The 24,848-nt window shown below is 52.6% G+C and overlaps 6 protein-coding genes across 6 annotated transcripts; 3 read left to right on the top strand and 3 right to left on the bottom strand.

The window, feature by feature from the left end:
• Positions 1–1,844: 1,844 nt before the first annotated feature.
• Positions 1,845–4,790, top strand: CSUI_009334 (uncharacterized protein; the record flags this gene model as incomplete). Its single annotated transcript, XM_068069450.1, has 6 exons — positions 1,845–3,425; positions 3,629–3,958; positions 4,077–4,135; positions 4,332–4,404; positions 4,525–4,605; positions 4,725–4,790. Coding segments are annotated over 6 exons (2,190 nt in total), but the record flags the coding sequence as incomplete, so codon positions are not given.
• A 482-nt stretch (positions 4,791–5,272) lies between these two features.
• CSUI_009335 (uncharacterized protein) lies at positions 5,273–7,580 on the top strand (the record flags this gene model as incomplete). Its single annotated transcript, XM_068069451.1, has 2 exons — positions 5,273–5,365; positions 5,632–7,580. A coding segment is annotated over exon 2 (1,842 nt), but the record flags the coding sequence as incomplete, so codon positions are not given.
• Positions 7,581–8,157: 577 nt separating this feature from the next.
• Positions 8,158–10,977, top strand: CSUI_009336 (uncharacterized protein; the record flags this gene model as incomplete). The annotated part of the gene is made up of 1 exon (XM_068069452.1): positions 8,158–10,977. A coding segment is annotated over one exon (2,439 nt), but the record flags the coding sequence as incomplete, so codon positions are not given.
• Positions 10,978–11,392: 415 nt separating this feature from the next.
• CSUI_009337 (dna-directed dna polymerase) lies at positions 11,393–23,897 on the bottom strand. Its single transcript, XM_068069453.1, has 9 exons — positions 22,050–23,897; positions 20,801–21,223; positions 19,504–19,836; positions 18,555–18,688; positions 17,455–17,608; positions 16,828–16,902; positions 15,560–16,454; positions 13,753–15,229; positions 11,393–11,434 (listed from the first exon to the last, which is right to left on the bottom strand). The coding sequence occupies exons 1-8, from the start codon at positions 22,740–22,742 to the stop codon at positions 14,349–14,351; spliced, it is 3,588 nt and encodes a 1,195-aa protein (XP_067918576.1). The 5' UTR covers positions 22,743–23,897; the 3' UTR covers positions 11,393–11,434; positions 13,753–14,348.
• Positions 13,056–13,745, bottom strand: CSUI_009338 (uncharacterized protein). Its single transcript, XM_068069454.1, has one exon. The coding sequence runs from the start codon at positions 13,730–13,732 to the stop codon at positions 13,496–13,498; it is 237 nt and encodes a 78-aa protein (XP_067918577.1). The 5' UTR covers positions 13,733–13,745; the 3' UTR covers positions 13,056–13,495.
• Positions 18,088–18,402, bottom strand: CSUI_009339 (uncharacterized protein; the record flags this gene model as incomplete). Its single annotated transcript, XM_068069455.1, has 1 exon — positions 18,088–18,402. A coding segment is annotated over one exon (237 nt), but the record flags the coding sequence as incomplete, so codon positions are not given.
• Positions 23,898–24,848: the final 951 nt, after the last annotated feature.

Raw genomic sequence — 24,848 nt, forward strand, 5'->3', positions numbered from 1 at the left:
ACTGTAGCAGCTCAACGGCTGACTATTAGTCGAGTGATCACTGCAGGCTTTGGGGGGCATATCAGTAACATTCAGTTGGCGCGACACTTACATGCCAAGTAACTACGCGACTAGGGTTCCGGTTGCGTTATGGCGGCTCTTAGCTGCAATCTATTCTATCCCTTAGGTCTCACAGGCGTGTTTATGGGTAATGCAGCTATGGATTCAGCATTACACGGTGCATAGTATATAGTGGTTCACTCCTATTCTGTCTTATCTTCAGGAGCTGTATTAGCTACAGTTTTTGGTTGTGTGCGACGCTGAGGATATGTTTAGCGCTACTTCTCCCCCTTGGCAGGTAAATCGTCGCAGTCATTAAAGATCGCGCGTATTCACGGTAGGCTTTTGGGAAAGCTGTTAATTCATCGTTGAGATTCTTATCGCACAACCGCTCATCTAATTACTGAGAGACACGAACGGTGCCCAGAAGCCAAAACTCAGTACGACTAATGGTTTCTGTCCTTTCAAAATACAACCCCCCAAAACTGCAGAAGCGGCGCCCGCAGGAGGAACTTTTTTTCTCACTGACTACTGTCCTAATTTTAGTACTCATTTATATGAGAAGGATTCCTAAAGTCACGAGTCAGAAACTGCCTGTGGCCGTCCCCGTGTGAAATGCATTTTCCTTGTAACAGTCAAAACGACACCGATTTTAGCATCGGGACGAAGGAATAAGGGGAATCTAGTGTGAAACCCAAAGACGCGTAGAAGCAGGTTCCTTTACAAAGTAGCAGAAGTTCCGAAACGGACGGACTTCTGCTTTCTCCCGTCACGGATTCTTCCGCCCGGCAGCCGCTCACTCGGGCTCCGTTTGTGGCTAGCAATCCCATCCTGTTGTGACCCCTAAAGCACGGCGCTTCACCACGAGCTGGAGCGTGCCGGGCAAAACGGTCGGCGCACAGTGATGACCCAGTAAGACGGCCACCAGGCGGCAGGAAGAGCAGCAGCGAGCACATCTATCTCTCTTTTCCTTTTCTGCTAAACTCTTTCCTGATGCTCTTTCGTGCGAGAAACGGTTAGCTTACGCTGTTGGAGGGTCTTGAACGGGATGGCATCCAGCACATCTGAATCTTGTTTCAGGGGGGTGGTCGCTCATCGAGCTAATCACTGCATCCCTCTTCGATGGGACGCGGTATTTAGGCACAGTATTTCCGTGCTTCCGTGACCGCTTGCCTGTCCTCGCTTTCCAGGAATTTTTGCAGCCTGTGTATTCGTTCTTTGTCTCTCTATTCGGGGCCGCGCTCTGGCTCTCCTGACTCTTCCGTTTTACCGCCAACTCCCTGCCTCTCTAGGGCACACGACTCAAGGGTTGAGCGGCTGCGGACGAGACCGTGCCAGCCATTCACGGTGTTGGATGTCTGTCGCTCGCGCCAAACTGTCGCTGCCCTTGGTTTCAATCCGTACTTTCTTTCACGTTTCCTGAGCACAATCTAGCCGTAGCAGACATAGTTGCTCTCACGAGCCTCCGCGTGGCCAGCTAGCTTGACAGTCTTTTTTACGTAACCGCTCTGTCGCACAGCTGCAGCGCGGGACATCGGAAGACCCCCGCACTGTTACGTGCACTAGCATGATTCTCCACACCCTCTCTCGTGTGTGACTGAAGTCTGATATCAATTCTATTAGCCGCCCCCTCGTCAACATGCCCGTCTGAAGACTAATGTCGGCACCGCTGCAGCCAAGGCTTCAACGAGCCCACGATGGCGCACTGTTCAACGGAAGCGGGGAAGCACACCAGCACCACGGCTGACTGCAGCGCCGCAGCCCCTGGAGTTAACTTGAATCACGAGTTTCGAGAACTGGCCTCTATGCCTCGAATCTTTGCCGAGGAGCCAGACAGCAGTCCGTCCTCTCCTCTCCCCGTAGACGAACAAGCGACACTGCCGCTGACGACACAAAGCTTGAAACATCAACTAGACAACCATCTACTCACAAGTGAGCCAGAGAACGCGGTCTGTGGCTCGGCAAACTATACTGGACAGCGGAACAACACACCAGAGCGTGGAAGCGGGAAGTCGCTGAAGAGTTGTTCGCAAGTGACTATTCGCGCGCCTACCGCAAATCGATATGGAGAACTCTCTGGGATTCCCAGGGCAGAACTGCTGATCTTCACTATGGAGTCATCTTCTAATACTCCGCAGGACAACGAGGAAGGAGGAGAACCGTGCGTGAGTGAAGTTGGTCCAGGTTTGCTTCCCGACTCTTCGGCCAGCGGCTTTAGTATCGAATCGACAGAAACCCCTCCAGTCGTACAGAGGGTTGAAGTGACAGGTTCTGTGACCACGCCGGAGACTGAAATCGGTCAGCCTGGCCCCGAGTTCGGACGTAGCCAGAAACCCATACGATCATCTGCATCTGGCACAAATGCAGTATGTGGGTCGACACACTACGCTGGACACCGCGACAGCATAGAAAAGCGAGCGGCCGCGGAGTCAATAAAGAACCTGGTGGAAGTGGTCGATTGCCTGTTTATCCCACGACATCAGGAAGGCTCCGGGCTTTCGAGGCCAGAACCGCTGATCTTCGCCATGGAGTCATTCCCCGAAACCACAGAAGACAGCGACGAACAAGGAGAACCGCGCGTGTCCGAAGTTGATCCAGGTTTGCTTGCCGACTCTTTGGCCAAAGGCTGTAGCACCGACGAATTCTTAGGGGACCCTTTCTCTGTGCAGCCGCCTGCAGTGAGAGATTCTGTTTCGTCAGTGACCACGCCGGCACGGGAAATTGATGACCCTGGCCCTCAGTTCGCAGCCAGCCAAGACCCTATCCTAGCATATATGTTTGGTATGTATCCCGATGCATCAGCCGAACGTTCGGGGCGAGAGCTTCCTGCTCTGCCTTTCAAGCCCGCGGAGGCCCGTCCTTGGAGTGCAGCGTGTGGGAACGTAGCTTCAGAAGACAGGGCTTCAGGCATGGACTCTTCAAGTTCGTTGGAAGCCAGCAAATCAATAACGGTAGCAGGGAGCGATTCTGCTTCCAGACGCTCCTCTAGTGGCACTAAGGAAATGGGTGTGGCCCCTAAGACAGCTGCTTTAGTCAAGCAAACTAGAACCAAGGAAAAGGCCGGGAGTGGACTGGGTGGCCTTTTCAGCGACGGTCTGAGAGTGAAGAGAGTTAATACAACCAAGAAGGCTCCAACTCCGCCATTAGAGAGTTTTCACCAAGTCAGCATAAAGGTGCACCTGCCTTGTCAGCTGGATCAGAAACTCCTACGTGCTGTTGTACAGATGATGCCTCAGCAACAAGAGCTCGAAATTTCTTCGATTCATTTCCCGTACACGTTCTCAGTTCGGATCCCCCCGTCCATTCTTGAGTGCCTTTGTCGGGGAGGAGATGAAGGTGACGATAAGACAAGGGAGGATCCACGCAGGAACACTGGTGGTGTGACGGTAAGCGAGCTTGTGAAAGCGTGTGCTGACTCTGATTTGCCACTCTCCATCGGAAGTGTACACCAGCGCAGAAGTACCACTGGAGTGATATTGAGACGTAACATGAAGCAAACACGCTGATAGAAGTCTTTTCGTGTTCCTGCGGGACCACGTTGAAGTTCTTTTCTTCACAACCTTGTGTGCATTTGCGCGTGCGCACTCAGGCCCTGCGGATCGTGGTGTATGGACATAGTCCCCAGACCTTAGCGGCCAAGACTATCGGCTTGACTCGTCCGAGGTCTTCATCGAACCAAGAGGATAGCAGTACAGGCGCCGCGCAAGAAAAGGACGAGGTAAAGGGTTTGAAGTGTCGTCGTGCGCCGAGTCGAACTGCTTCCCCTACCATTCCTAAGCAGAGTACAGGCGTCCCGAGAGGTGGAATTCCGATTGGCTATGTGGACGTCCCTTTGAGAGCCCTTCTAGCTCGGGGAGATAGTACGGGCCACGGCATTACGTGGCTGGCGTTCACCAAAGTAGGCACGACAAGGCCAGCGGTAAGCTTCCCTCTATACACGGAGCCTCTTCCACAGGTGTATGTTTCACTCCTTGCGCACAGGTGATTACAGTGTGACAATATTTTGCTTTTTGTGTATCGTCTTTTTCTGTGCACAGCCTCTGACCCATTCGCAACTCGATTACTACAACGACGCCTTCAACCGAGCAGCCAACACGTAAGTATTCTTGGTGCTTGGGTGGCGGGTTGGCGAGAGCTTTAGTCTGGATTGACAGCATGTCTTTTCAGCTTCCTTCGGGGGCGAGGCCCGGGTATTCCCTCCGGTACTGAATGATCTAAGGGGTGCCCCTCACTTTGCACAAAATCGAGATTTCATCAATGCATTTCATCAGAGTTTTATTAACTGCGTGCAGGGGCATGGAATTCTTGAGGCCGAAGGTAGCCATCTCATTCAAGCTTCTGACGCCTGAAGGGACACCGATATCGGTAAGGTGTGATCATCCAGTCTTGCCATAAGGCATGTCTTGCTGTTGTTTTAGTCAGTCCGTGCTCTTGTTGCGCACTGGCATGCAAAGTGCCCACTGCGTGTTGCTGTCTTTACCTCAGGGCCCTGTATTTGAAGGCAGGTCTCCTTTGAAGCGCCTGTACCAAGTGGAGAAAGAGCTGGAACAGATCTACATTCAAGCCGTAAGCTGAGCCTTCCTTGGCTTACATCCGGGGTTTATTCCGTTTCGAACCCGACATTAGAATGAAGTGATTGCCTGTTTAGAACTGGTGGACCGGTGCACCGGTGTGTGTTTCTCCAGGATTTGGAAATCCAAAGGTACAAGGCAGCACTGAAGGAAGCGAAGGAGAATAAAAAAGGAGTCAAGGTGCGCCATCCATAATTTCCGCATGTGTACGAGACGATGTGAAAGTAGGCAATTGCGCCGTCTGTAGTGTAAGAACAGCGGGACCTCTAGTCGGCACTCCTGTCGGATTCACATAGTGCATATTGTTCGGCGTGTAACCGCGCGCTCGCAGCGATACTCTCTTGTATACAGTCGGTGTCATCTTGTTCTCTATGGGAGGCGATGTGGAAGTATACACTGCCGTAGTGTAACTGCAGCGCATCTGTTTCCTGTTTGCGTCACCTCAATTAGGCATACCTTCGAGACGTGGACTCCCCCGAGTTCGCAGTGCTTGAAAAAGAGGTACGTTTCCTCAGTTCAATCGTAAGTGGTGCTGCGTCCCAGGACAAATGGCGCGTGTAAGCAAGTGGCTCGTTGCCTTCCGGCTGGGTCGGTAGGCACTTCCGAATCTTCCAAACAAGGACAGTGAGGCTTTCTGCACTGCGTTTCGTGTTCATTTGCAGTGCCAACGACTGAAGCGGGAACTTAGAATCTCGGAGGAAGGGGCCAAGGCAGGTTTCGCCACAAGAGAAGAGACCATCCGACGACTTCAACATGTGGGTCTTTCTGAAGCGTTGCGTCAACAAGCTCCCATACACTCCAGCTTGCTTTTCGGAGCATTAGACTCTCCATGCTCGTAGGCGTTTAGGGGCTCTGTCCCCCTTGTAGGTCTGCGCGGTAGCTCAAAAAGCAGACTGGCACAAGGTTGTTAAGCCTGTACCAAAAAGGACAACAGCGTGGCAATCCATTTGGGCACGATTCACGGGACTTAAAGTCCTGGATAAGGCGTTTGTTGACGGTGTCTCGTGAATTGTTTTCCTAGGACCTACGCACCGCAAGGCTGCTTATACGTTCGGACAAACGCCGTCCCAAAGCCCCCGACCGACGTTTTCCACCAGGGGTGTCTGGCCAGACAACAGACGATGAAATGGAGGGCCAAGACGGAGACGGAGACTCAGCACCCAAGAGGGTACCAGCCTTCGCAGGCCCTGAAAAGACACGCACTTCGGCCTCAGTGTCGTGGGAGGTCAGGAGGCTGAAGAAGCGTATAATCGAACTGGAGGAGGCTAATCAGGAGGTGCAAAAGCAGTTGGGAGAAACGGTGAAACGGAAGAACTCACTCGAAGCTGAGCTCAAAGCCGTACGAGATCAGCTGAGTCTTGAGAAAAGCAAGAGTAAGGTGCAGAGACAAACGATCGCTGCTTTGCACGCACTGAAGCCTCAGCTTCGAGAGGCAAGCAGACGCACATCAAGTACGGGCTCAGAAAGTAGAGAACCGACAGCCAAAGAAGTCTCTTGGCCGAAAGGACTGCGAAAGACCCTTCCTAACGGCTACAGTTCTTTGGCCGCGCTCCACGGAGAGTGTTGCGCGCATCCCTGTGGTGCCCAAACATGCCAACAGCGACTCCTCCCGTCTGACCGGCTGTCCATGGGTCACCCTTTGAACGGAAGCACTTTCGAGGGAGCCGGGCACCGACGACCTGTAACTTCTCTGAACCATCTCACACAGTTGGGAACACCCGGGCCGCCTGGCCGTCCTGATGGAGCTGGCATGCTCAAAGGCCTTTCTCTGAAAGACACAGATGTCTTGAACACAGCTACGGTGAGCGTCGGTGACAACAGTCTCCCGGCTCTTCGTTCGGCCCTGGGAGTACCTCTGGCAGATACACAGGTCAACCTTTGCCGCGGGGTAGGCGGCCATCTCCGCTCGACAGAGCCTATCACAACAAAAGACCATAGTGTCGAAGTCTGCAGACAGTCGAAGAGTCCCGAGCCCGAGATAGCAACGATCGATCAGTGTGTCCACGCCTTGCAATCAGGTGATCAAGAAAGGTGTGAAGGGCCGGTCGAAGAAACCAGGATACAGGAAATCAGAGTCGCCAGTGGGGTGACCAAAGTTGAGGCATGTGTTTTCTCGGGAACAGCGTACTCTTCCGTCAAAGGATCAGGTTTCACGACCGATTTACCCGGAAACGCTCCACACTCAGAGCAGACAGAGTCCTGTTTTTTCTCTCACGAGAATCGTGACGTGTGTCGCTCACTTGCCCGCGTGAGCGATTCCCTATGTTATTCTGAGAGTGACTCTTCTCCTAGATCGTTCATGTCCTCTGCATCTTGCCTATCTCGAGGGCAACAAGGTCTGCCAGATAACCATTCTCTGGCAGGTGGAATGACTGCTCTTCCGTCTTCTATTCGCGAAGGATCTGCCGATCACTCTCCTTTCTCGCAGTTGGTTGAGTCGCCCCGAAGTCCGGGCCGAGAGCAAGAAGAAAAGCAGAGAGAAAGTCCCATTACGGAGATGCTGATCGACGCCGCTGCGGACAAATTCAATCCGGACAAGTCTTTTACGGCGCTATTGAATGGCATGGCGGACGCTGCCGATGCCGCTGCAGCCAGTGCGGCAGAGGCTGTCGAAAGATTGAAAAGTGGACCAGCCGGATGTGTTACCGAGCAATCTGTTCTCCCTGAAGCTGACTGCGGTGTTCATCACAGAAGTTTTCCTGGTGGTGGTGTGTTCAAGAAACACCCGTCTGTTCCCCGTCTCATTTTTCCAGACTCTCTGGTTAGCGGTGGAGAGAGGTTCACCGTCCCAGTTTATGACCCATATGAGGATCTGCATTCCGATACTTCCACGGACGGAGCTTCACTCTCAGAGTGTTCTGGAGCTGTCCCTGATCAGGATCACGATCAGGAAGGGCATCTCAAGAGTGCGGTAGAAGAGACGAGTCACAAGAGGGAGAAAGACTTTAAGAAATGGGATCACTCGCAAAGAGTCGATGGGCTAACGACACCGTGCGAAACAAAAGGCATGTCCATTCTCAAGGGCAACAAGCCATGCTCCTTTCCAGTTCCGAGGCGCTACCCGCCTCTGCCTTGTCAATATGAAGTCAGCACCATGGTCTTCGCTCATAACGGTGTGGAGATCTGCTGTTCTTCCTCGGAGGAATGCCTGGAAGCTTCTGGTCCTGAGTCGCCATCCCTCCTGTACCCTGGTGCGGTAACGGCACTTGAAAAGGGGGCATTGGCACCACCTCATTCAGGCATAGCGGAGGCGCGCACTCGAGTCTCATTTCCAATGAGTGGAAACGTCCGTGCAGGCTCATTACCGTTACCAGCCTTCCCAACAATAGTTGCCGGGCGAAACGTCGGTGGCAGGAAGGACGGTTTGGCCCGGGTCCGAGGCAGCAGCCCTTTTGACGCCTCGCCTGTCGCAACACCCCAAAAGCGGGCAACAGATATAAATGATAACAGAACCCCAGGTGCTGTCGCTTTGTCTCAGAAGGGTACGGGTATGGTTGATAGGGCGAAGAAACCACTAAACTTTGTCTTGAATAATATAAGATCCGCAGGAATTCCTAGAAAGTCTAGACTTACGGCGCCCTTGCGCCACAGAGGCGAACGAGAAGGACACCCATCTCTTGTGCGACGAGGAGGCAACCCAGACGCTGACGGTGAGAAGAAGAACTTTGTCAATGAGGTTAAAAACTACTGTTTGGGGGCTCGTGAATCTGTCGGGACAAAATTGAGCAACCAGCCAAAGAGAACGGCTCCGACAAACAGCTCGGGCGAGGTATCCCGGTCCCCCACGAAAAAAAATTGCTCCCATCAGGCGCCAAGGGGTTCGGGTCATTCTCTTTGCTGCGGTGAGATGACAGGTCGCCCCATGGATAGGACAGCACGACTCAGGTCGTCTTCTCCTTTGAGGAGAGTCGCAGAGGCTGCGCGAGCCGCCCGGGAAGCCTCTTGCCGTGCCGGGAAGTTGAAGAAAGAACCGAAGTGTCCAACGGACCAGACGTCCAGCCCCAAGCAAGGAACAATGTTACCAAAGAGAGACGGTGGCGCGGTAAGGAGGGGAACTCATTCCAATTTCTCTTCTGATGCGAGCTCAGCAAAAGCCAGTGAAGAGAAAGGACTAGGGCGACGTACTTCCATTCACAAGAGGCCACAGTATTCGCATGGAAGACTGGGCCTACCTGAAGAAAGTGTCGCCACAGCAGATCCACCGAACTCAAGCGTGAAGCTGCCGGAGCCACCTTCTTCCCCAGGGGGCCGCGTAGTGGTAGTTGATACCGTAGCCGTTGCAAGCGTAGGGCCGCCACCATCGCGCTACGGTACAAAGTGTTTAGGACAGCGAGGAGGAGAAAGTCAGGTCACCAAGAAGACGGGTCCTGCGTCTCACACGCCTCCCTCAATAGTTGGTGGGAACCACCAACTATCTTCGTGCCAGTCAGGGCCCTCATCCCCAAAATGTCCATTCCGCGCTACATCGGCTGGAGAGAAGCGGCTAGGAGACAGCACAGACATTTCAGTAGCCACAGCCGATCTGAATTGTCAGCTTCGCGAGGAGCTCGACGAGGAATGCTCCACAATCAGGCCTTGCGGTATGGACACGGACCTGATCGTAGAAAGGCAAGCTGCTCTAATCCCGTCAGGAACTGTTACTCCCGTCGCCAAGCACGTCACTAACGATATGGTCAAGCAAAGCACACTTTCCGACGCGGCTTTGAAAAGAGGTGAGCCGCGGGCTAGACCGAGAGAGTTCCCTTGTCGGAAGGTGGCTGCATGTTACAAATCAACAGGGAACGTCCCCTCGTGTCCACCACTCGTGATGATGCAGCAGCTAGCTTCGAGTGGGGGAGGCACTGCACTCGGACAGCACCCGAAAACAGCACTACCCTCGCAGCAGTCTGTGAACAAAGAAAGGTATTCCTCCGAGCTTCCCCTGCAGAGGTACGATGTGACCGCGAAGTCTCAGGGGAGAGAGCATGGTAAACAAGCGGCGCTACCTGGTGTGCAAGGAGGCCCTCTACAAGGCAGTGTAACTACTCTCGACTATCGTCGTCAAGTAGAGCGCTACAGCGAGGTTGTGAATGTGGTACCCAGCTTGTGGTCGTGGCAGACGGGAGATGCACATCAGGAGTCTCAGCTTGAGAACCAGGATCAGGAGGAACAGGCTCGTCTCGAAGCGGTGCGGCGCACTCAAGCACCGTTGTTGATGCGGCCTCCCCACGTGCCAGCTTACCCCCCAGGTGATCTGGATTATATGGCAAACGGTGCTCGCGGACTCTCAAATTTCTCGACCCCCTATATCGGTCCCCGCTTATCATTTCCTTCTTCGGAACGACAGCATCCCACGTCAACAGTCTGGCTGTGTCCGTCAGATATGAGCAACGCGGAGAAGGGTACGACACCCTTCACAGGCCTTTCCAACACTCCGGGGCGACTCTCAACTGAATTCCCGTGTACTCGATCATTCTACGGGACCGGAGAGGAGGAAGGTGAAGGCTCGTGGAAGACTAATACCGTAAGCCTGAAGCAGCTCCTGCAGCACTATGAGCAGCAACGCCGGAAAGATGACACGGACACAGCACTTGCCTCTCATGGTGGCGCCACGTCCACTCCCGGTCGAAGTACCTCACCGTCGTCACGAGGAATATCGGATTTATCTATGATGGGAAACGATATTCTGGGTACTGCGCCTGTAGAAAAGTGCCGTGCTGCTGTGGTGGATGGTGTGAAGCACGCGCAGCGTTGTATCCCACACTCTTTTCAACCAGCTTCTGACACTAGCATTTCTCTGGCTCCATTCGGTGTAAGGGACAGCTCCCAGAACAGTGCAAAGGGACCAACTACTACTATCGTAGATTCCTTACCCCGACACGCCATGAATACCCCCATGCCGATGTCTGCCGCCCCGCCGGTGCGTGTCCAGCCCTCGTTTCAGACAACGATAGTACGACAGGCTGCCGAAGATGCGCCGGAGGACACAGAGCCCTATTCCCAGTAAACTTACAGTAGCGGGGACTGCAGGACGTCAACCCTGCGGTTTTTTCATGTTTGGATCTCTGGTATTGTCAACATGCAGGAGCATGAATTTTTAAGGCCGTTCACAAGGCCAGTGCTCCAAGAAGATTGCTTTTGTTTTGTAAAGACACTCTTTTTGGCCATCCGCTCCCTGTGCATCTCGCGTACAGCTGCGCCCCTCGCGGGAGGGCTACTACCGCGAGCTGATGTGGTCTGTCTGTGAGAAAAATTGAACAGGTGTCCCAATTTGTTTTGAAAAACTGATAAATTTTGTCTCATCTGTCTCCGATGCACTGCATGGGGAGGATGCGCTGTCACTCCGAGCTTTTAGTGCTGACTGGCCACTATTCTCTTTCTGCTTGCTAGGAATAATGGATAGCACAAGTCTCTCTCTTGTATAAATATGTGGAAACTATCTGCTTTCTTCTACTCCTCCTCCAACGCTGTTCTCACTCTCCCCCTCTCTTCACTATCTTTTCATCACTGGAGATAGAGTGGCAAAGACAGTGTCGCTACGAATATGCTCAAAAGCCTCGTGCGTCTTCTGGTCTAATGCCCGATCTTTTATTAGAGTGGCAGCTCGGCGATTCTAAGAGAGAACAAGGGGAAAAAAAGAAAACACTCGGGGGCGCTCACACAAGAAGAAAGGACAGACATTCGCATGAAAGTCCCAGAGGAAAAAGAACAGATACAAACAGGAAACACTTCGCCCTCGTGCCTGTCCTGCCGTCCAATAGCGGAAACGTGTATCTTTACAGCCTGTGTCTTCATTTACTTCCCTCTTCATCACTTTCGTCGTCACACCGTTTTCTATTCGAAACCTGAAGGAGAGGAGAATCGGAAGAGAAGAAAAGACCTGGAGAAGACAGTTTCTTCTGCTGTCTTCGGTCAATCCAGGTGCAAGGATCCCTACTTCTTTCGACCCGGATCACAGCAAGCATGAAAGCATTTATCTGCCCTCTTTGTCGGCGCCATCTTGGCTCAATTTCAGAAGAAAACGACGAAGTGATTCAGCTAAGAATGCATGTGGATTTCTAGTGTATGTACACCTGCGGCATCAGCATTCTTCACAATCCTACTGATGAAAGAGAACAAGCCGAGGGTAACTGTCCTCTCCACTTCTCTCTCTTCGCTCGGGGTATACTATCAAAACAGAGACCTTGAGTGCGGGGCTCGCCCGACATGCAGAAAATCTTGTTCCAACCGACTGCTCGGTACGGCATATGCGTAGCACTAGAGAACGGCACGGGTGGGACTGATTTATCGACGGTTGAAATGGGGGGATTAACCCGCACAGCCTCTATTTCTTTCTACACACTTCGACAACAAAGTGTACCTCCGTTTCCAGCCGGGATCACTAGGAATCTTTCTCCTTACACCAGTGTATCCAAGAGCAACAGGCTCATGGCGAAGCAGCAGGTCGCACCCAAGCATCGCTAGAGATGCGGTCCCCAAGCATCTCCTCTTTCACCCCGCCTGGTTTAAACTGTGGTTCTCGGAAACCACCCGTGTTACGGTGGTGGACGGCATAAACCAAGCGCGTTCTACATCGAATAGTTCTCAGGCGAACTGCGGCGAAAGGACAAGACGTTGTATGCAGAATCAATACTTGAAGCACACCTGCAATAGACTGGGCGTGCTCGTACGAGTAAGTTCTTCACGGACCATGCACCCTTAGCCGCTGTAGAGGTGCCTGGCCGCACCATGGAATCAATCCTCCGGCGAGGCAGTCTACTGGATCCTCTGCCAACGGAAGGTCACGCTTCGAGCCGAATACTCACACCTCCAACACATACGGGGAAGTCCACGTAATCAAGTGAACTCCTCCCATCCCACCAACCCTCTCGAGTTAATTGTTCAGACTGAAGTCTTCGGCTCCGGTCATTACTAACCACAACTCACGGCTCGCCGTGTCTTACGCCGAGGCCAGACACGAATCTCACTCGCTTATTCTACTGCTAGCGTCTAACACTTCTAGCGGCCACTCCGACCGCCGGCATTTTTTCCCTTCTGCCTTCATTTTCGATCAACCTCTTCGGAGCAGCCACCAGCATTCAGTGTCACGTGAAACACTAACGCTCCAGTCAACCCTCGTTACACAAGTCAATCAGACTCGCTACTTTCTGGCCACACGAGAAACCCCTCTCTATCCCCTCCTATGGCTTATGTTAATGCAAAATAGCGAGGTCATTGCTACGGCTCCAATAAAACGCGTCTCAGCGGGCGCTCATCTCAGAACGACACTCTTGCCCCCCTCCTCACTCTCGAACACGCTCGCCCCAAAATCGGTTCCTGGATTTGACTTCTCGGCTTCCCCACGCACTCGTTCATTCAACTTAAACAGAAACAGAAGTTCCACTTCTCGCCGGGCTCGCGCACTTCACACCCACTCCGGTCTGCCTGTAATGCGGGAGAGCGAAGAATGCACCCGCTCTGTTTATTTCTCCATACTGGCAAGGCGTCAAGTATGCGCCGGTAACTGCGCTGAAGCACGGTAGGATTGGAGCTGTGGGAGGCTGCAGCGGTTGCCGGCCCAAAAGGCTGTAACAGACTCCCTTGCTGGCTCCTACGAAAGCCGCGGCACCAGCCCGACTAGTTACAGACACCGCACTAGCGACAATGTATTGCTCAGAAGGTTCCTTCTCCCGTGCTGCGGTAACGTATAGTGCAGCCGACCGGAGCGCGGACTTGAGAAGCTAGAGTGATCCGGGCGGCACTGCATTCGGCATGGCTAGTCCACTCCTGGTGTAGGAGAGGCGCGACAAGACAATGGTGCACGCACGAGATTTCGCTTATTATGTGCCATGCAGATCAAGGACCGTCGCGCTGCAAGAGAGCTCTAGTACCTGTACGTCTTGAAAGGAAAAGCAACAGCTCGCATCCTACGACCCTACCGGTGGGTCGTGCTGCGACCATTTACCGCGGATAACGGTGCAGTCGCAGGCACATTCTGTAGCGTCGGGGAAATCCATCTCTATACCGAGTCTCCTGCCCGCGTGCGTACCAACAGAACCCAGTCTTGCAAGCTTCTCGACTTGCGGGGGGTGACACACACAGAGCTCGACGCAGAAAGCAACGTCGAAGAACACCAGTGTCCCTGCATGAAAGCGATGAGACATGCTGAAAGCAGCGAGCATACCTGAGGGCTCTCTCCAGCTTTCCGTTGGACGGTAGTCCGACGATCATGTCCAGCCGTTTCTGAAGGAATGCCCTGAGGCTCAGTTGCAGACTCCCGATCCCCAGCACATTTCCTCTGGGCCTTGAAAAGACTCCACGGTTACGACCCTGTCTGTTCCTTGTAGACTCAGCAACGGTCGAACAGACACGAGGCCCGCCACACCCGATGCTACATAAAGCGCTTGTCTGCCACTGGGACACCGGCACCTGAGAAGGATACCCACCTCTACCTGCTGGGCCTATGTTGAATCTTTCGGAAGAAACGAAGGCGTCAACGTTATTACAGGGCTAACTGGTTTTTCACGCAGAGACACACGGGACACCGGCTCTCAGCAGTGACAGCGTTACAAAGATCAAATCCAGTGTCAGCAAGAGAGTTGTGTACTGAATTTCAAGCTCAAGTCCGTCCAGCTGGGACCGGACGCATGTCGCCGTATCCAAGCATTATGCAATCCGGCGTGAACGGGTACTGCGATAGATTAGGCCAGAAAGAAAAAAGTCCGGAGAGACTATGCTATCGATGAAGCACAGGGGGTGGCCGAGCGTAGCCCCCCGGGCTCAGAAGCTTTCAGATTCCGCTGAACTGTCTGTGCTGTTGTCGTCCCACACTCCGCCCACCACCCTTCGCTGTTCCAGGTGCAGCAAGATGCCGCTCGCCGCTTCCTCAGCTTCGGGGCCTCCCAAGTCGAACGATTGGAGAGGCTGAGAGCCAGCGTCGTCTTCGTCAGAACTCTCTTCGCTTGCAGGTGTGTCTCTTTCTCTCCGAGAGGTACGTTCGCGTCTTAGCGAGCAAAACTCCGATTCAGAGGAGCCCTCCAAACCTGCGTCGACGGATTCCCTCCCTGTTTCTCCTCGGCATTTCACTTTCCTTCTGGCAGGAGCCGGCCTCCTGTGGGCGGGACGCATCTTCGTATCCACAGCTCTGCCATTGCATGCATCCTCTCGCAACAGACTATGAGTCCGTCCCTTGACAGACGCAGTGCCTTGCAGCGACAACTCCTGATCGCTTCCACTCACACTAGTACCATCGTCAGAAAGAGCAATGATGTCTCGCGCTCTCGTTCTCGTCCTCAAATTCTCCGCCCGGTAACGTGTGCTCTGCCTAGTCTGTCCGTCTGTCAGCGGAGAGACACTTTGCTTCCGCAAGGCTTCTGACGTTCCTTCGAATTTGTCATCCGGATTGCCACTCTCGCCTTCCACACTCTCCTCACTCCAGGAACGGCCTCCCTGATCCTGCCTCCCAGCATTTGTCCGCTCCGGAGGGCTGACTGCTTGGCGCAATGCCGTGCCGCCCCGAGTCTTTCCTTTCTTCTTGTCGTCCATACTCTTTTGTCTACATTGCCCATCGTAACTTGGACTTTCTTGTTCCTCCTGGGAAGACGAATCAGAAGAAGACGTGCTACAAAGATTGATGAGATCGGCAGTACTCACTGTTGCTTCTGAAAGCAAGACACGCACGGGGCATAACATTCACACGGATAGAAGAAACAGAAACAGAATAGATAAAAGCCCACCGGAGTTGCTAGCTTGTTCGATCTAGAAATGAATCCCTTGGTCCCAAGAAAACTTGTTTCATCTGGCACACACAGACACCTGGACATGGGAGGTGCCATCACTTACCAGGTAGGACGTACAAGCGAAAGACAATCATCAGACATTTCGAACGGGCTTCGCCACTCTACTCGTCAGGAAGAAACAAGAGGAAAGCGACGTCGGCGTAGCGGCACAGACGGTTCGTTTGAAGACGTTTTCTTTCTCAAGTCACTTACTTCGTGACGTTGCTGTATTTCGTTTCTCCTCTCCCTGAATCCTTTTTTTCTTGGCAACCGCATTCCGACGGTCTTTTGATACTCGTCCCTCTAAGAGCTCCGCCCACCGCGCTGTTGCCTCCCCTCGTGAGTTGTCCTCGCTTGTCTCATCGTTGGTGCTCGAGATACCACTATCCGTTCTCCCGCGCTTCCTCGACTTCCGCCAATGCTTTGGACTTCTCCCTTGTTTTGCTTCTGAGCTCAACTCCAATCCGACGCCCCCAGTGAGTTCCTTATCCCCTACACTATCCTTATCTCGCGACGTTTCTAGTAGATTCAGATCTTCCACCATCCGGTCACTCCATCCTCGTGGCTCGTTTTCTTCCGTCCCGGAAGACTGTCCCTCCCCAAACTTTATGTTCGACGACGTCCCCATCCTCGACGCCTGTTTCTCAAGCATCTTTAACTTCTTTTTCAGCAGTTTCATTCCCCTTCGATTTCTCTCAATATGCCGCGATTTATGATGGGCCGAGCCAGGGCAGTTTTCGAAAAGAATAAAAGTTTCAAGTCCTCTTTTTTCTCGTGAAAGCAGAGCAGCAGAAGGGGCTATAGCCACGCGTCGAAGGCCACACACGCCTGCACGCAGATACGAAGTTTGTCTGGTAGTCGGGGGAGCCGACCTGCGTGTGTCAGCTGGTGAAGAATGACTGCTGTTGTCCGTGTCTGTCTCGCCGTCTCCAGGAAGCGACACACCATCTTCGTCCGTACCCGAGGCCCGCGGTCTTCCACTGGACCCGAATACTTCGTTATATGAATCGTCCCTGATATTGAAAAACAACTTCAGGAGCGAATCCTCTCCGTGTAAAGGAAGGCCGGGCCCTGGCGAAGCTTCTTGACACAGCCGATGAGCCAAAGCCTATAAACCGAGGTGCGCATCACCCAGTAAAGGAGGCCTCCCTGACGATGAGCCGACATATTTCTCCACACGGAATTGTTTCCTATCAAAATTCAACTCCAAGAGACTTTTTTCTATATTAGGTAGCAAACTGGGGGAACCAGCTATCCCACATCTAAAGACTAGGAGAACCACCGCAACCCATTATCAAGCAGAACCCAGCCACGAAGACCGCAAGAACTAGCTCGCTTCACGTGTACGCTGATGACTGGCAACCAGCCCTCCGCTACACCCTGACACAGTAACACCCTTAGTGAGAGGCACTATACTTTACTCTCATGGACACACTGCAGCATATTGAATAAGAAAGCTGAAGCTGTTTCCTACTGCTTACCGTGTAGGCCCTTCTCCATTCCCACCGGACACGCGGCATCTGATACGCTCCGCGGCCAATGTCCCGGTCTGGCTCCTGTACCAAGGTAAGAGACTCCACACGGAATCATTCACAGACAAGTCTGGACACGAAAAGGGGCTGGCGACACACTATCGAAACCAGGAGAGAGCCGTCCCTTCCTCCATTCTCTATTTTCCCTAGCAGCAGAGGAGGCGAGAGGCGGGACGTCGTCCAGTTCAAAGCTCGCTCTGGATCAAAAGGGCAGGGAAAAGAGCAAGCGACTCCACTAGCGCATATTTGCACATCTGTCCATGCAGTTGGAAACACAACTAAAGAAGATGGAGAAGGTGAACGATGAATTGAGACACCTCATACTTGCAAGGCCTATCGCGATGTCTCACACCAAGAATTTACCAGGTGTCGTCTCGGTGGAACTTGGAACGCTCTCCACGTCACACACAATCGTGTGGCAGGAGCTACAGAACCGAGCTTGCCCCAACGTAAGTCACAGAAACTGGAGATAGGCTGAAAAATCCGAGCACACCTGTGGCTGCAGACCACGGGAAGAAGACAGATACCTAGAGGACCGCCGCGGCACCGAAGCTGCCCAACTGTAACAAAACGTACAAGCGGAGACTCAGCCGCTAAAAGAAACCTCTGATTGGTGTAGTGGTCCACCGTGTAGGGGCTGGGAGGTTTGTTGAACGTAGACTGTCTGATTTCCTCGGGATACAGCCAGTTTCGGCTCGATTTGGGGAAAAGTCGACCCTTGTCTCGAACACTGGAAAGTAAAAAAAAGAACACAACTGGCAGCTCGGTAAAAGGCTTATCATCACCACGCCATCTTCGTTAGCAAACAGATACCACTCAGACTCAATCATCAATTGACTATACACGTGCCTGGCTGTCACGACACCGTACGCACACCATACGCACTACTCGTATACAACAGTCCACTTCACGACAAACAGGTGTGCTCCGGGAAGAGGTCGGCTACACGAGGGTGAAAGGAGGGCCCGGACGACCCTGGATGGCGATTGTACTGTGCACCTGAATAGAATCCCTCGATGCTCCTTGAGGGTGACAGGTATTGTATCACTGACTCGCACTTGTATACAGAAGGTGATTATCTACACAGAATGCTGCAGACGGCTCATCACGCCCACAGCAGCAAAGTACCTCCTCCGGTCAAAGTCTTTCGAAGTGAAGTCCTGGCACAATTTCGTTGGGAAGTCAAGTACTAAACATCAAGCATGCTTGGGAGAGAAACTAGATTTCGCTTGCCTATGCGCATTGCATGACAGTCCGGACGCTCACTTGTGTTGCGGCAATACGGCTACGCCGGAGGTCGGACCCAAATGCGTACCAACACGAATAGAGACGCCAGCGGCCGACTACCAAAACGTTTCTCCAGAAGTCTACGTATGGAGGCAATCTCATTTGGCGGACACAGTAATACACGGCATACACGAGTCATCATTCCTGGCCTAGAATGCACACACCCACAACCGCCTGGGTCTGAAGAAACTGCTACGAAAGCGTCCGCTACTCCCTCCACCCTGATCGCAGTTGCGTATTACGCAGCTCTACGCTGTGTAGATCAATTTCCTCATTCTTTGTATGCCAACATGCTGTTCTTTCGCAAACACCTGCCCGTCCGACCCCTGTCCAGCACATGAGCGACCAGCCTCCGCCAGCGGACTTCGCGAGGCTCTCTCCTCCCATACCTTAGGCCCGTAGCACTGTAATTGAAGGCCACACCATAGTAGTGAAGAAACTCGACGAGTGCGTGACCGATGCTATATTGACAATGATTCTCACGATCATACAGACGGTGGTTAACTTGAAGGAAGTTAAGAACCTGTTGGAAACAAACGAAACGAAAAGACACCAGTGGTCCTACCTGCTTTGGGCGCCGCCCGTACCTACCCACTTGCGGGTGTTTCTGTAATATGCCGCCACATGTGTAAATACGTAAGACCTTCGCGCGGGGACACAGCAAAACTGTGCAGGCGTGATTGGCTTGATACACATGTGTATGGACATACAACACACGGACGTGAGTGCGCTCCTCCTCGAACTGGAACGCTAACTGACTTCCGGGAAATGAAGTGCCGCTTTTCGTGTTGCACGCAGGAGCGGTGTTTCGACGCGGGGTCCAATCTGCATCGGAATACAAGCCATTCCCTAGGACCCGATAAACCCTCGAGAAATGAACGGATGCACGTGAAGGAGAATACCAAGCCCAGACTCATTCTCTACCCACTTTCAGGCCAGTGGAACCAGGTGGACATGTGTAGCAGTAGCCACGGACGTGTCTGTCCGGAGAAACGTTTCCCGCTGAATAAGGCGCACGCTCTTGTTGATTCCCTCCCACTCTTCTGCCAAACGCCTGGGTGCGCCTGCGAGGCAGAAAACATACTTGCTCCTCGACTTTCCCTTTTTGTCTCACCTTTTAAGTATAAGCAGTTCACCCAGTGTGGGGCCTAAGTCTCCGGGAGCACTTTCAACGTAAGCGCACACGTATGCAGCGAACAGTGCATGTCGGTTACTATACAGCTTTATTAGACATGCGCATCCAGTTTCACCTGCCAACTCATACGCACATGCCCGATTATATATATATATATATATATACATATGCCACCAAACTCCTCCACTTAGGTCGGAACGCACCATGACAAAGAGGAGGTACGAGCCTACACCTCCCCTAAAAGGTTCATTCAAGCCCCACTCTCTGAGAGCCGCCTTATTCAGGAGCACAAGAGGCCTGAGAAGCGGATAGCGAAGAAGTTGCAGGCGAACATAAAGAGAGGTGAAGACAGACGAAGGCTGGTCAACGCAAACGTCAACCTTCACGCCCGTCGCTGTATCGACGAACCGACATATAGGAACTCGAGCCGATGAAATCACATGGAGATCTGCAGTCATCGGCACCATTACAGGCGAGAGAGAAGAGGACGAGCGGCGGTCAACAATTTTACATAAAGACAAGAGTGACGCAAAGCGCTGCAGGAAACACATCACAGAAAAGAAAAGGTAAGTTCACATACGCAACAAGGTAGTGACACTCAGTCCGCCAAACCCGCGTACCGAATGTAGGGCAGCTTGGAGAAAGGACAACCAATGACATGCGTTGTGTAACACGACATGCAAGCGAAGTATGTTTTAACCTTGTGGGTTGGAACATACACGTATGCACACGTAGGTGTACACCATATTACACCCTTATGAGGGTACAGTGCTCTGCCCCCAACTGGAAACAGCATGATACAGACAGCGACACACGAGCGGAGCGGGAGATAAAGAAAGGCAAGGCAAGAATGTAAGCTAACCAAGAGGGCAGGCCAGCAGGCCCGTGATATGTAGTTGCGGAGAAAAGCCGCCTTTGTAGCATATACTCCCTTATCTACTTTATGTTAGACGATGGAAGCGCGCACTACGACACGACGGATGATGTCTTCCAGTATACTACAGTCACGCGGCAAGGCAATCCTGGGACTGTCCAGAGGTTAAATCCAACTCGTAGGAAATACAGGACAATCAAACTACTATCGGCGCCCCCACTCCCTCCGCCGCCAACGAAAAACGAAGCACCGGAATTCATGAGATCCCGTGGAAAAAGCTCAGAAGAAGAGGACGCCGGAGAATAACAGAGGCGCTTGATGGTCATCGGCAAAAAGCACACAGGAACGACAACCCGAACAAGCTGTACGAGAGCCACCCGACCTACACACAGCCGCAAGGTGTGACTTCCTTCTTGTGTCCACATCTCATAGTTTCCGGGGAATCCGCTAACACGCCAGCGGCTGCCGAGGGGGGAACAAAAAGACAAGAACGGGGACGGTTGCTTCCAGACGCAGACGTGTGTCCAAAAGCATCGATAGCAGCGAACAGGTGGATGAAAAAAAGAACAGGCGGTAACCAGAGGCAAGAGGACGATAGGAAGAAGCCCGAGCCCGAGTGTGCTTACCCTCAGGTGTCTCACTCCCTTATCCCTCCTGTTCCTTGGTGTACGACCAACCCTGAGAAGACTCAGTTCTGTCTCCCGAAGTGCTTTGCTCCCGTGAGTGAGTTTTTCGGCTAATGAAGCGAACTTCCCATACGCTTCATGAGGAGTAGCCGACGATGAAGACGATGGTGATGAGGAAGAGAAAAACGGACCTTTTATCCCAGAGTGTCTTGCTTCTTCCTCAGCGAAATCAGGTGGGTTCCGGTTCGTGTCAACAGAAGAAAGATCACTATAGCTGTCAAACAGTGGAGGCTCCGTCTCGATATACAGGCATATATCTAGATCTGCCTGGGGAAGGGCTAACCCTGTGTAATAACTCCCAAAAGGGCAAACTGAACAATAAGGCCACAGCGTCTGGGCTACGGCTTTTACGCGGGAGAGGACCTACGGGTGCAGAAGAGAAGAGAAAATCAAACGACATTGAGAGTGGGAGGGGGCCAGGGACAAGGCGAACGAGGAAATACTCTCCGCTTTGTTACGAGATTCTTGGATTCAGCACTGCTGCTCTCTTCTCTGAAAGAGGAACCGTATATATACAGACGGTGTAGGGTCGAAGAGGTTCACAGGTTGGGAAAGGTGTTCTAGATATCTTCGATAGATGACAGCGTGAGAGCTGGCTTTCCCCCTTACCGTAAGGAGAAAGAAAGTACAGCATAGACAGTCCGGATCCACGGGGATGACGCACAGTTTCTCTAATTCTATTTGGATACATACAGCTAGGATACGTATCTACTACACCATCCACAAGGAGAGAAAAAGGGGAGTATGCAAGCCAGAGCGGCCTAAGAAGACAGAAGTGAAGACACCTACGGTAGACACGTACAACGCAGAATGAAAAACCCAAGAAAGATGCTGGCACCGAGGGACAGAAATTAAGGTGCTGCTTCCTCCGAAACTAGACCGAAGATAACTATCTTCGCGTGTTAGCCATACATGTTCGCGAATTCGCAGTAAATTCTTCACGACGAAAAAAGCGTTTCTTCTTGTTCTCCTCAGCTGTTTTCTTGATCCCCGTGATTGTTCTCCCCTCGTAGGGTTCACTGTCTTAAGTCGCCTACAACTATACATGAAGATATCGATCGCGCTCCTAGGAAGATCCTCACGTAGGACGGACGCACACGAAAGAAATAAACATCTTTCCACTCTCTTTCTTCAATTCTCTTTGCATCCTGGGGTCGTCGTTGCATGCGATTCAGGATATCTTACTTACTGCGACCCTCTGGTCTTCCTCGTCTTCAAAAGGCTCGATCCCACGAAGGAACTCGAAGCATTCCTCATGCAATCGATGAAAGAAATCCAGGGTATGCCAGCCTTCTTGCTTCCCCTCCAGCCACGGAGGTTTCCCCTCGTCTTTCGTATTCCTTGGTTGATCTCCTTCCGTAGGACGGCTTCTGGGACCGGGAAAAAACTGCAAGTGCTCTTTCCTGTCTAGTTCAGTGTCCTCAGATGGGTTCACAAAACTCATGAATTCTTCTGCAGGAGCTCGAATACAAGCCTCAGAGACAACTCCCTCATCTCTCTCTCCTCCCGCTACTTCGCCACGAGACAGGTTGCCGTCTATGCCGAGAGGGGGCGATGCTGGACCAGAATAGGATGATTTGAAAGAGTTAAGAAGAGATCTTATTCTGTTGTTTGTCGTCTGCTGTCGTGTATTCCTCTGTTCGTCGTCAGCAAGAAAATAACCATCTGGTCCGAGAGAGATATCATGTACCAACGCCACATTTTTATCGCCTGCGTCGCCACCTTCTGTAGACCCAACAGAACGATGGTCGGTAGAGACCGTCGTTTCTAAGGAGAGTGAACTGACGACCGCAGTGGCACCCGACAAAGAGTCGTGTGGGCTCGCCGCGGGCGGGTTCAGATTTGTTTTTCCGCAGCTGACTCGCGTGCATACATCCTCCATCTTGCAAGAGGAGAGAGGCAGAGAGTGTCCAGAAGTGAAAAGAAGAGAAGTAGAAACAAAGAAGAAGACAAGGAAAGATAAGAGAAGGCGAGACAACGCAGGAGCACGGGGCGCTATGTCATGTCCCAGGGACACAGAGATGTCACCTGGTCGACTGTGAAGAACAACGGGCAAAGAAGCTGTTCATGATTCCCAAAGAAACACAACTGAGGGACTTGCTCTTGTTTCCTCACTCCCTGAACATCTTTCGTCAGCGGAGGAACGGCGGCGGGAGCGGTTGGAGACGGCCGGGGCCTTGGCGGAGGTGAAGCAGTTGCTTTCCGGATGACTATCGGAAGTCAATAATGACTCGCCCACACTCAAGAATACTCCCTAATAAGCGGGCTGGGGGGGAAAATAGTTGAAATCAGAAATTCAAACGGGGCTCAACGAAAGACGAGTGGGTTAGTACGCTGCTTGTCCGAGAAGGGCAGGAAGTGGTAAAACCTGGCGCACGCGGATTGGCAGCCAATTTCATCCAGTCTGGACGTGAGAAGCGGCCTACGCCACAGAAAGTCTCTCATCGGATTCTGAAGTTGCAGAACTCGCTAGTTCTCGGCGACATTCAAAGCATACATGCTGAGGGCCGCCGTCAGCTATGCGAGAAAGGAGACAGCACACACTGAACCTCCCCGCCTACTGACAGAGAGGGGCAACACGCATGACAAAGGATGCACGGTACATGTTCCGGGAAGAGTGGCGTATGCTGGAGAGCAGAAAGGCCCCCAAAGAAGCTGGTCTCGAGCGACGAAGCCCTCTCAGCCCGGGGAGTCAGGAGACTGAAGCAAGACCGAAGAACGTACATAGGAAAAGACAGTGTGCACACGAAGCCGAGTGGGATGACTGCCTAGCTTTAGTCGGTTGAGTATGCTGAAGAGAAGCTAGGGCAGAAGTTAGTTTCCCTTCGAGGGAGTCTTATCTGCTTAATGGGAGCCTCTGCAAGTGCACGAACGCTCAACGGTGTCTGTGTGGGAAGAGAAGCTGTCTCCGCATGCTGGACACTACAGGCAGGTATCCCGGGCCTGCCTTCAGTCCGCCGTAACAAGTGATTAGCCACGATATAACCAGCAGATAGAAGGTCCAATGCTCAAGGCCATCGCTCGGCTCTGTTTGCCTGCCAATCCGACAGAATACCGTAGAGTTTAGGGCAGCTTGCTTGTGCATGCAGTTGGCTGCACGCGAGCAAGCGCATCCAAGGATGGCAGTCCGCCGACTCTTCCGTGTACCAGCCCCCTGCCCCCGCTGGAACGTCGGGAACCCACGCTGACTCCAATGAGCATGGCTGCAGCATCGATTCCATGATGGAGGAGCGGAACTGGCGGGCCTACCGCCGACGTGACACTCTCTTGGTCTAAGGTTCACTGAGAAGCACGCGGTCGGTCACGCCAAGGATGTGTACAGATAGGCTTGTTTCTTGGCTGCAGTCCTTTGCGACCCGCCCGAAACGTCTTCCGGAATGAGGTATAACCAAACAAGTCCGTGAGTTTTGGCACCCGACTGCCACGCACTGCTACGACGACTTTACCTCTTCGTGGAAATACTTATGGGGGGTGTACGGAAGGAGGGTGCCGTCTTGAATTGACGGACTCCCAGACCTGAAGCCACGAGAGACAACCCTCGACAGTTGTACATCAGTAGATGCGGGAGAAGTCGCGAACAATGATTCCCCACTTACCTAAGTTGCGAGAACACGTACGCACTGAAGCAGCAACTTTCGTTCCGAGGAGTCTGGGGCCTACCCTTCGGGCATTCGAGAACACTGTCTCGCACCGACAAGTAGGGACCACCCTCTTTTCGCGAATCAACTGCCGCTTGGCACAGTTCGACTCATTTCACACAATGAAACTGACGATGGGAACTCTTCACGATTCCGTGGCACTCGGGCATCTACAGTGAACACCGTGCCAGGATGTAGCACCGTCGGGGTCGTCGGGGGTACGTTGGTAGCTTGCCTGGTAGCGTCGGGATATGGTGTGTTATCTCTCTCTTCTTAATTCCTCCACACGGAATGGCTTGGCATACATGACTGAATCCAAGCACTAGCTCGTAATTTCGGTTCCGCTGTCA

This window comes from Cystoisospora suis (assembly GCF_002600585.1).
Source record: "Cystoisospora suis strain Wien I chromosome Unknown contig_5545, whole genome shotgun sequence".
Classification (NCBI taxonomy): Eukaryota; Apicomplexa; class Conoidasida; order Eucoccidiorida; family Sarcocystidae; genus Cystoisospora; species Cystoisospora suis.

What these genes read in the sequence shown, in the direction of transcription:
- CSUI_009337 (XM_068069453.1), bottom strand. Translation starts at nt 22,742, where the DNA reads ATGGAGGATGTATGCACGCGAGTCAGCTGCGGAAAAACAAATCTGAAC. An exon ending in AGGAAGACCAGAGGGTCGCA is followed by an intron (nt 21,224 to 22,049) that starts GTAAGTAAGATA and finishes CTGCACCCGTAG; the next exon opens with GTCCTCTCCCGCGTAAAAGC. An exon ending in CGTACCTCCTCTTTGTCATG is followed by an intron (nt 18,689 to 19,503) that starts GTGCGTTCCGAC and finishes TGTTTCCAACAG; the next exon opens with GTTCTTAACTTCCTTCAAGT.
- CSUI_009338 (XM_068069454.1), bottom strand. Translation starts at nt 13,732, where the DNA reads ATGTCTCATCGCTTTCATGCAGGGACACTGGTGTTCTTCGACGTTGCT.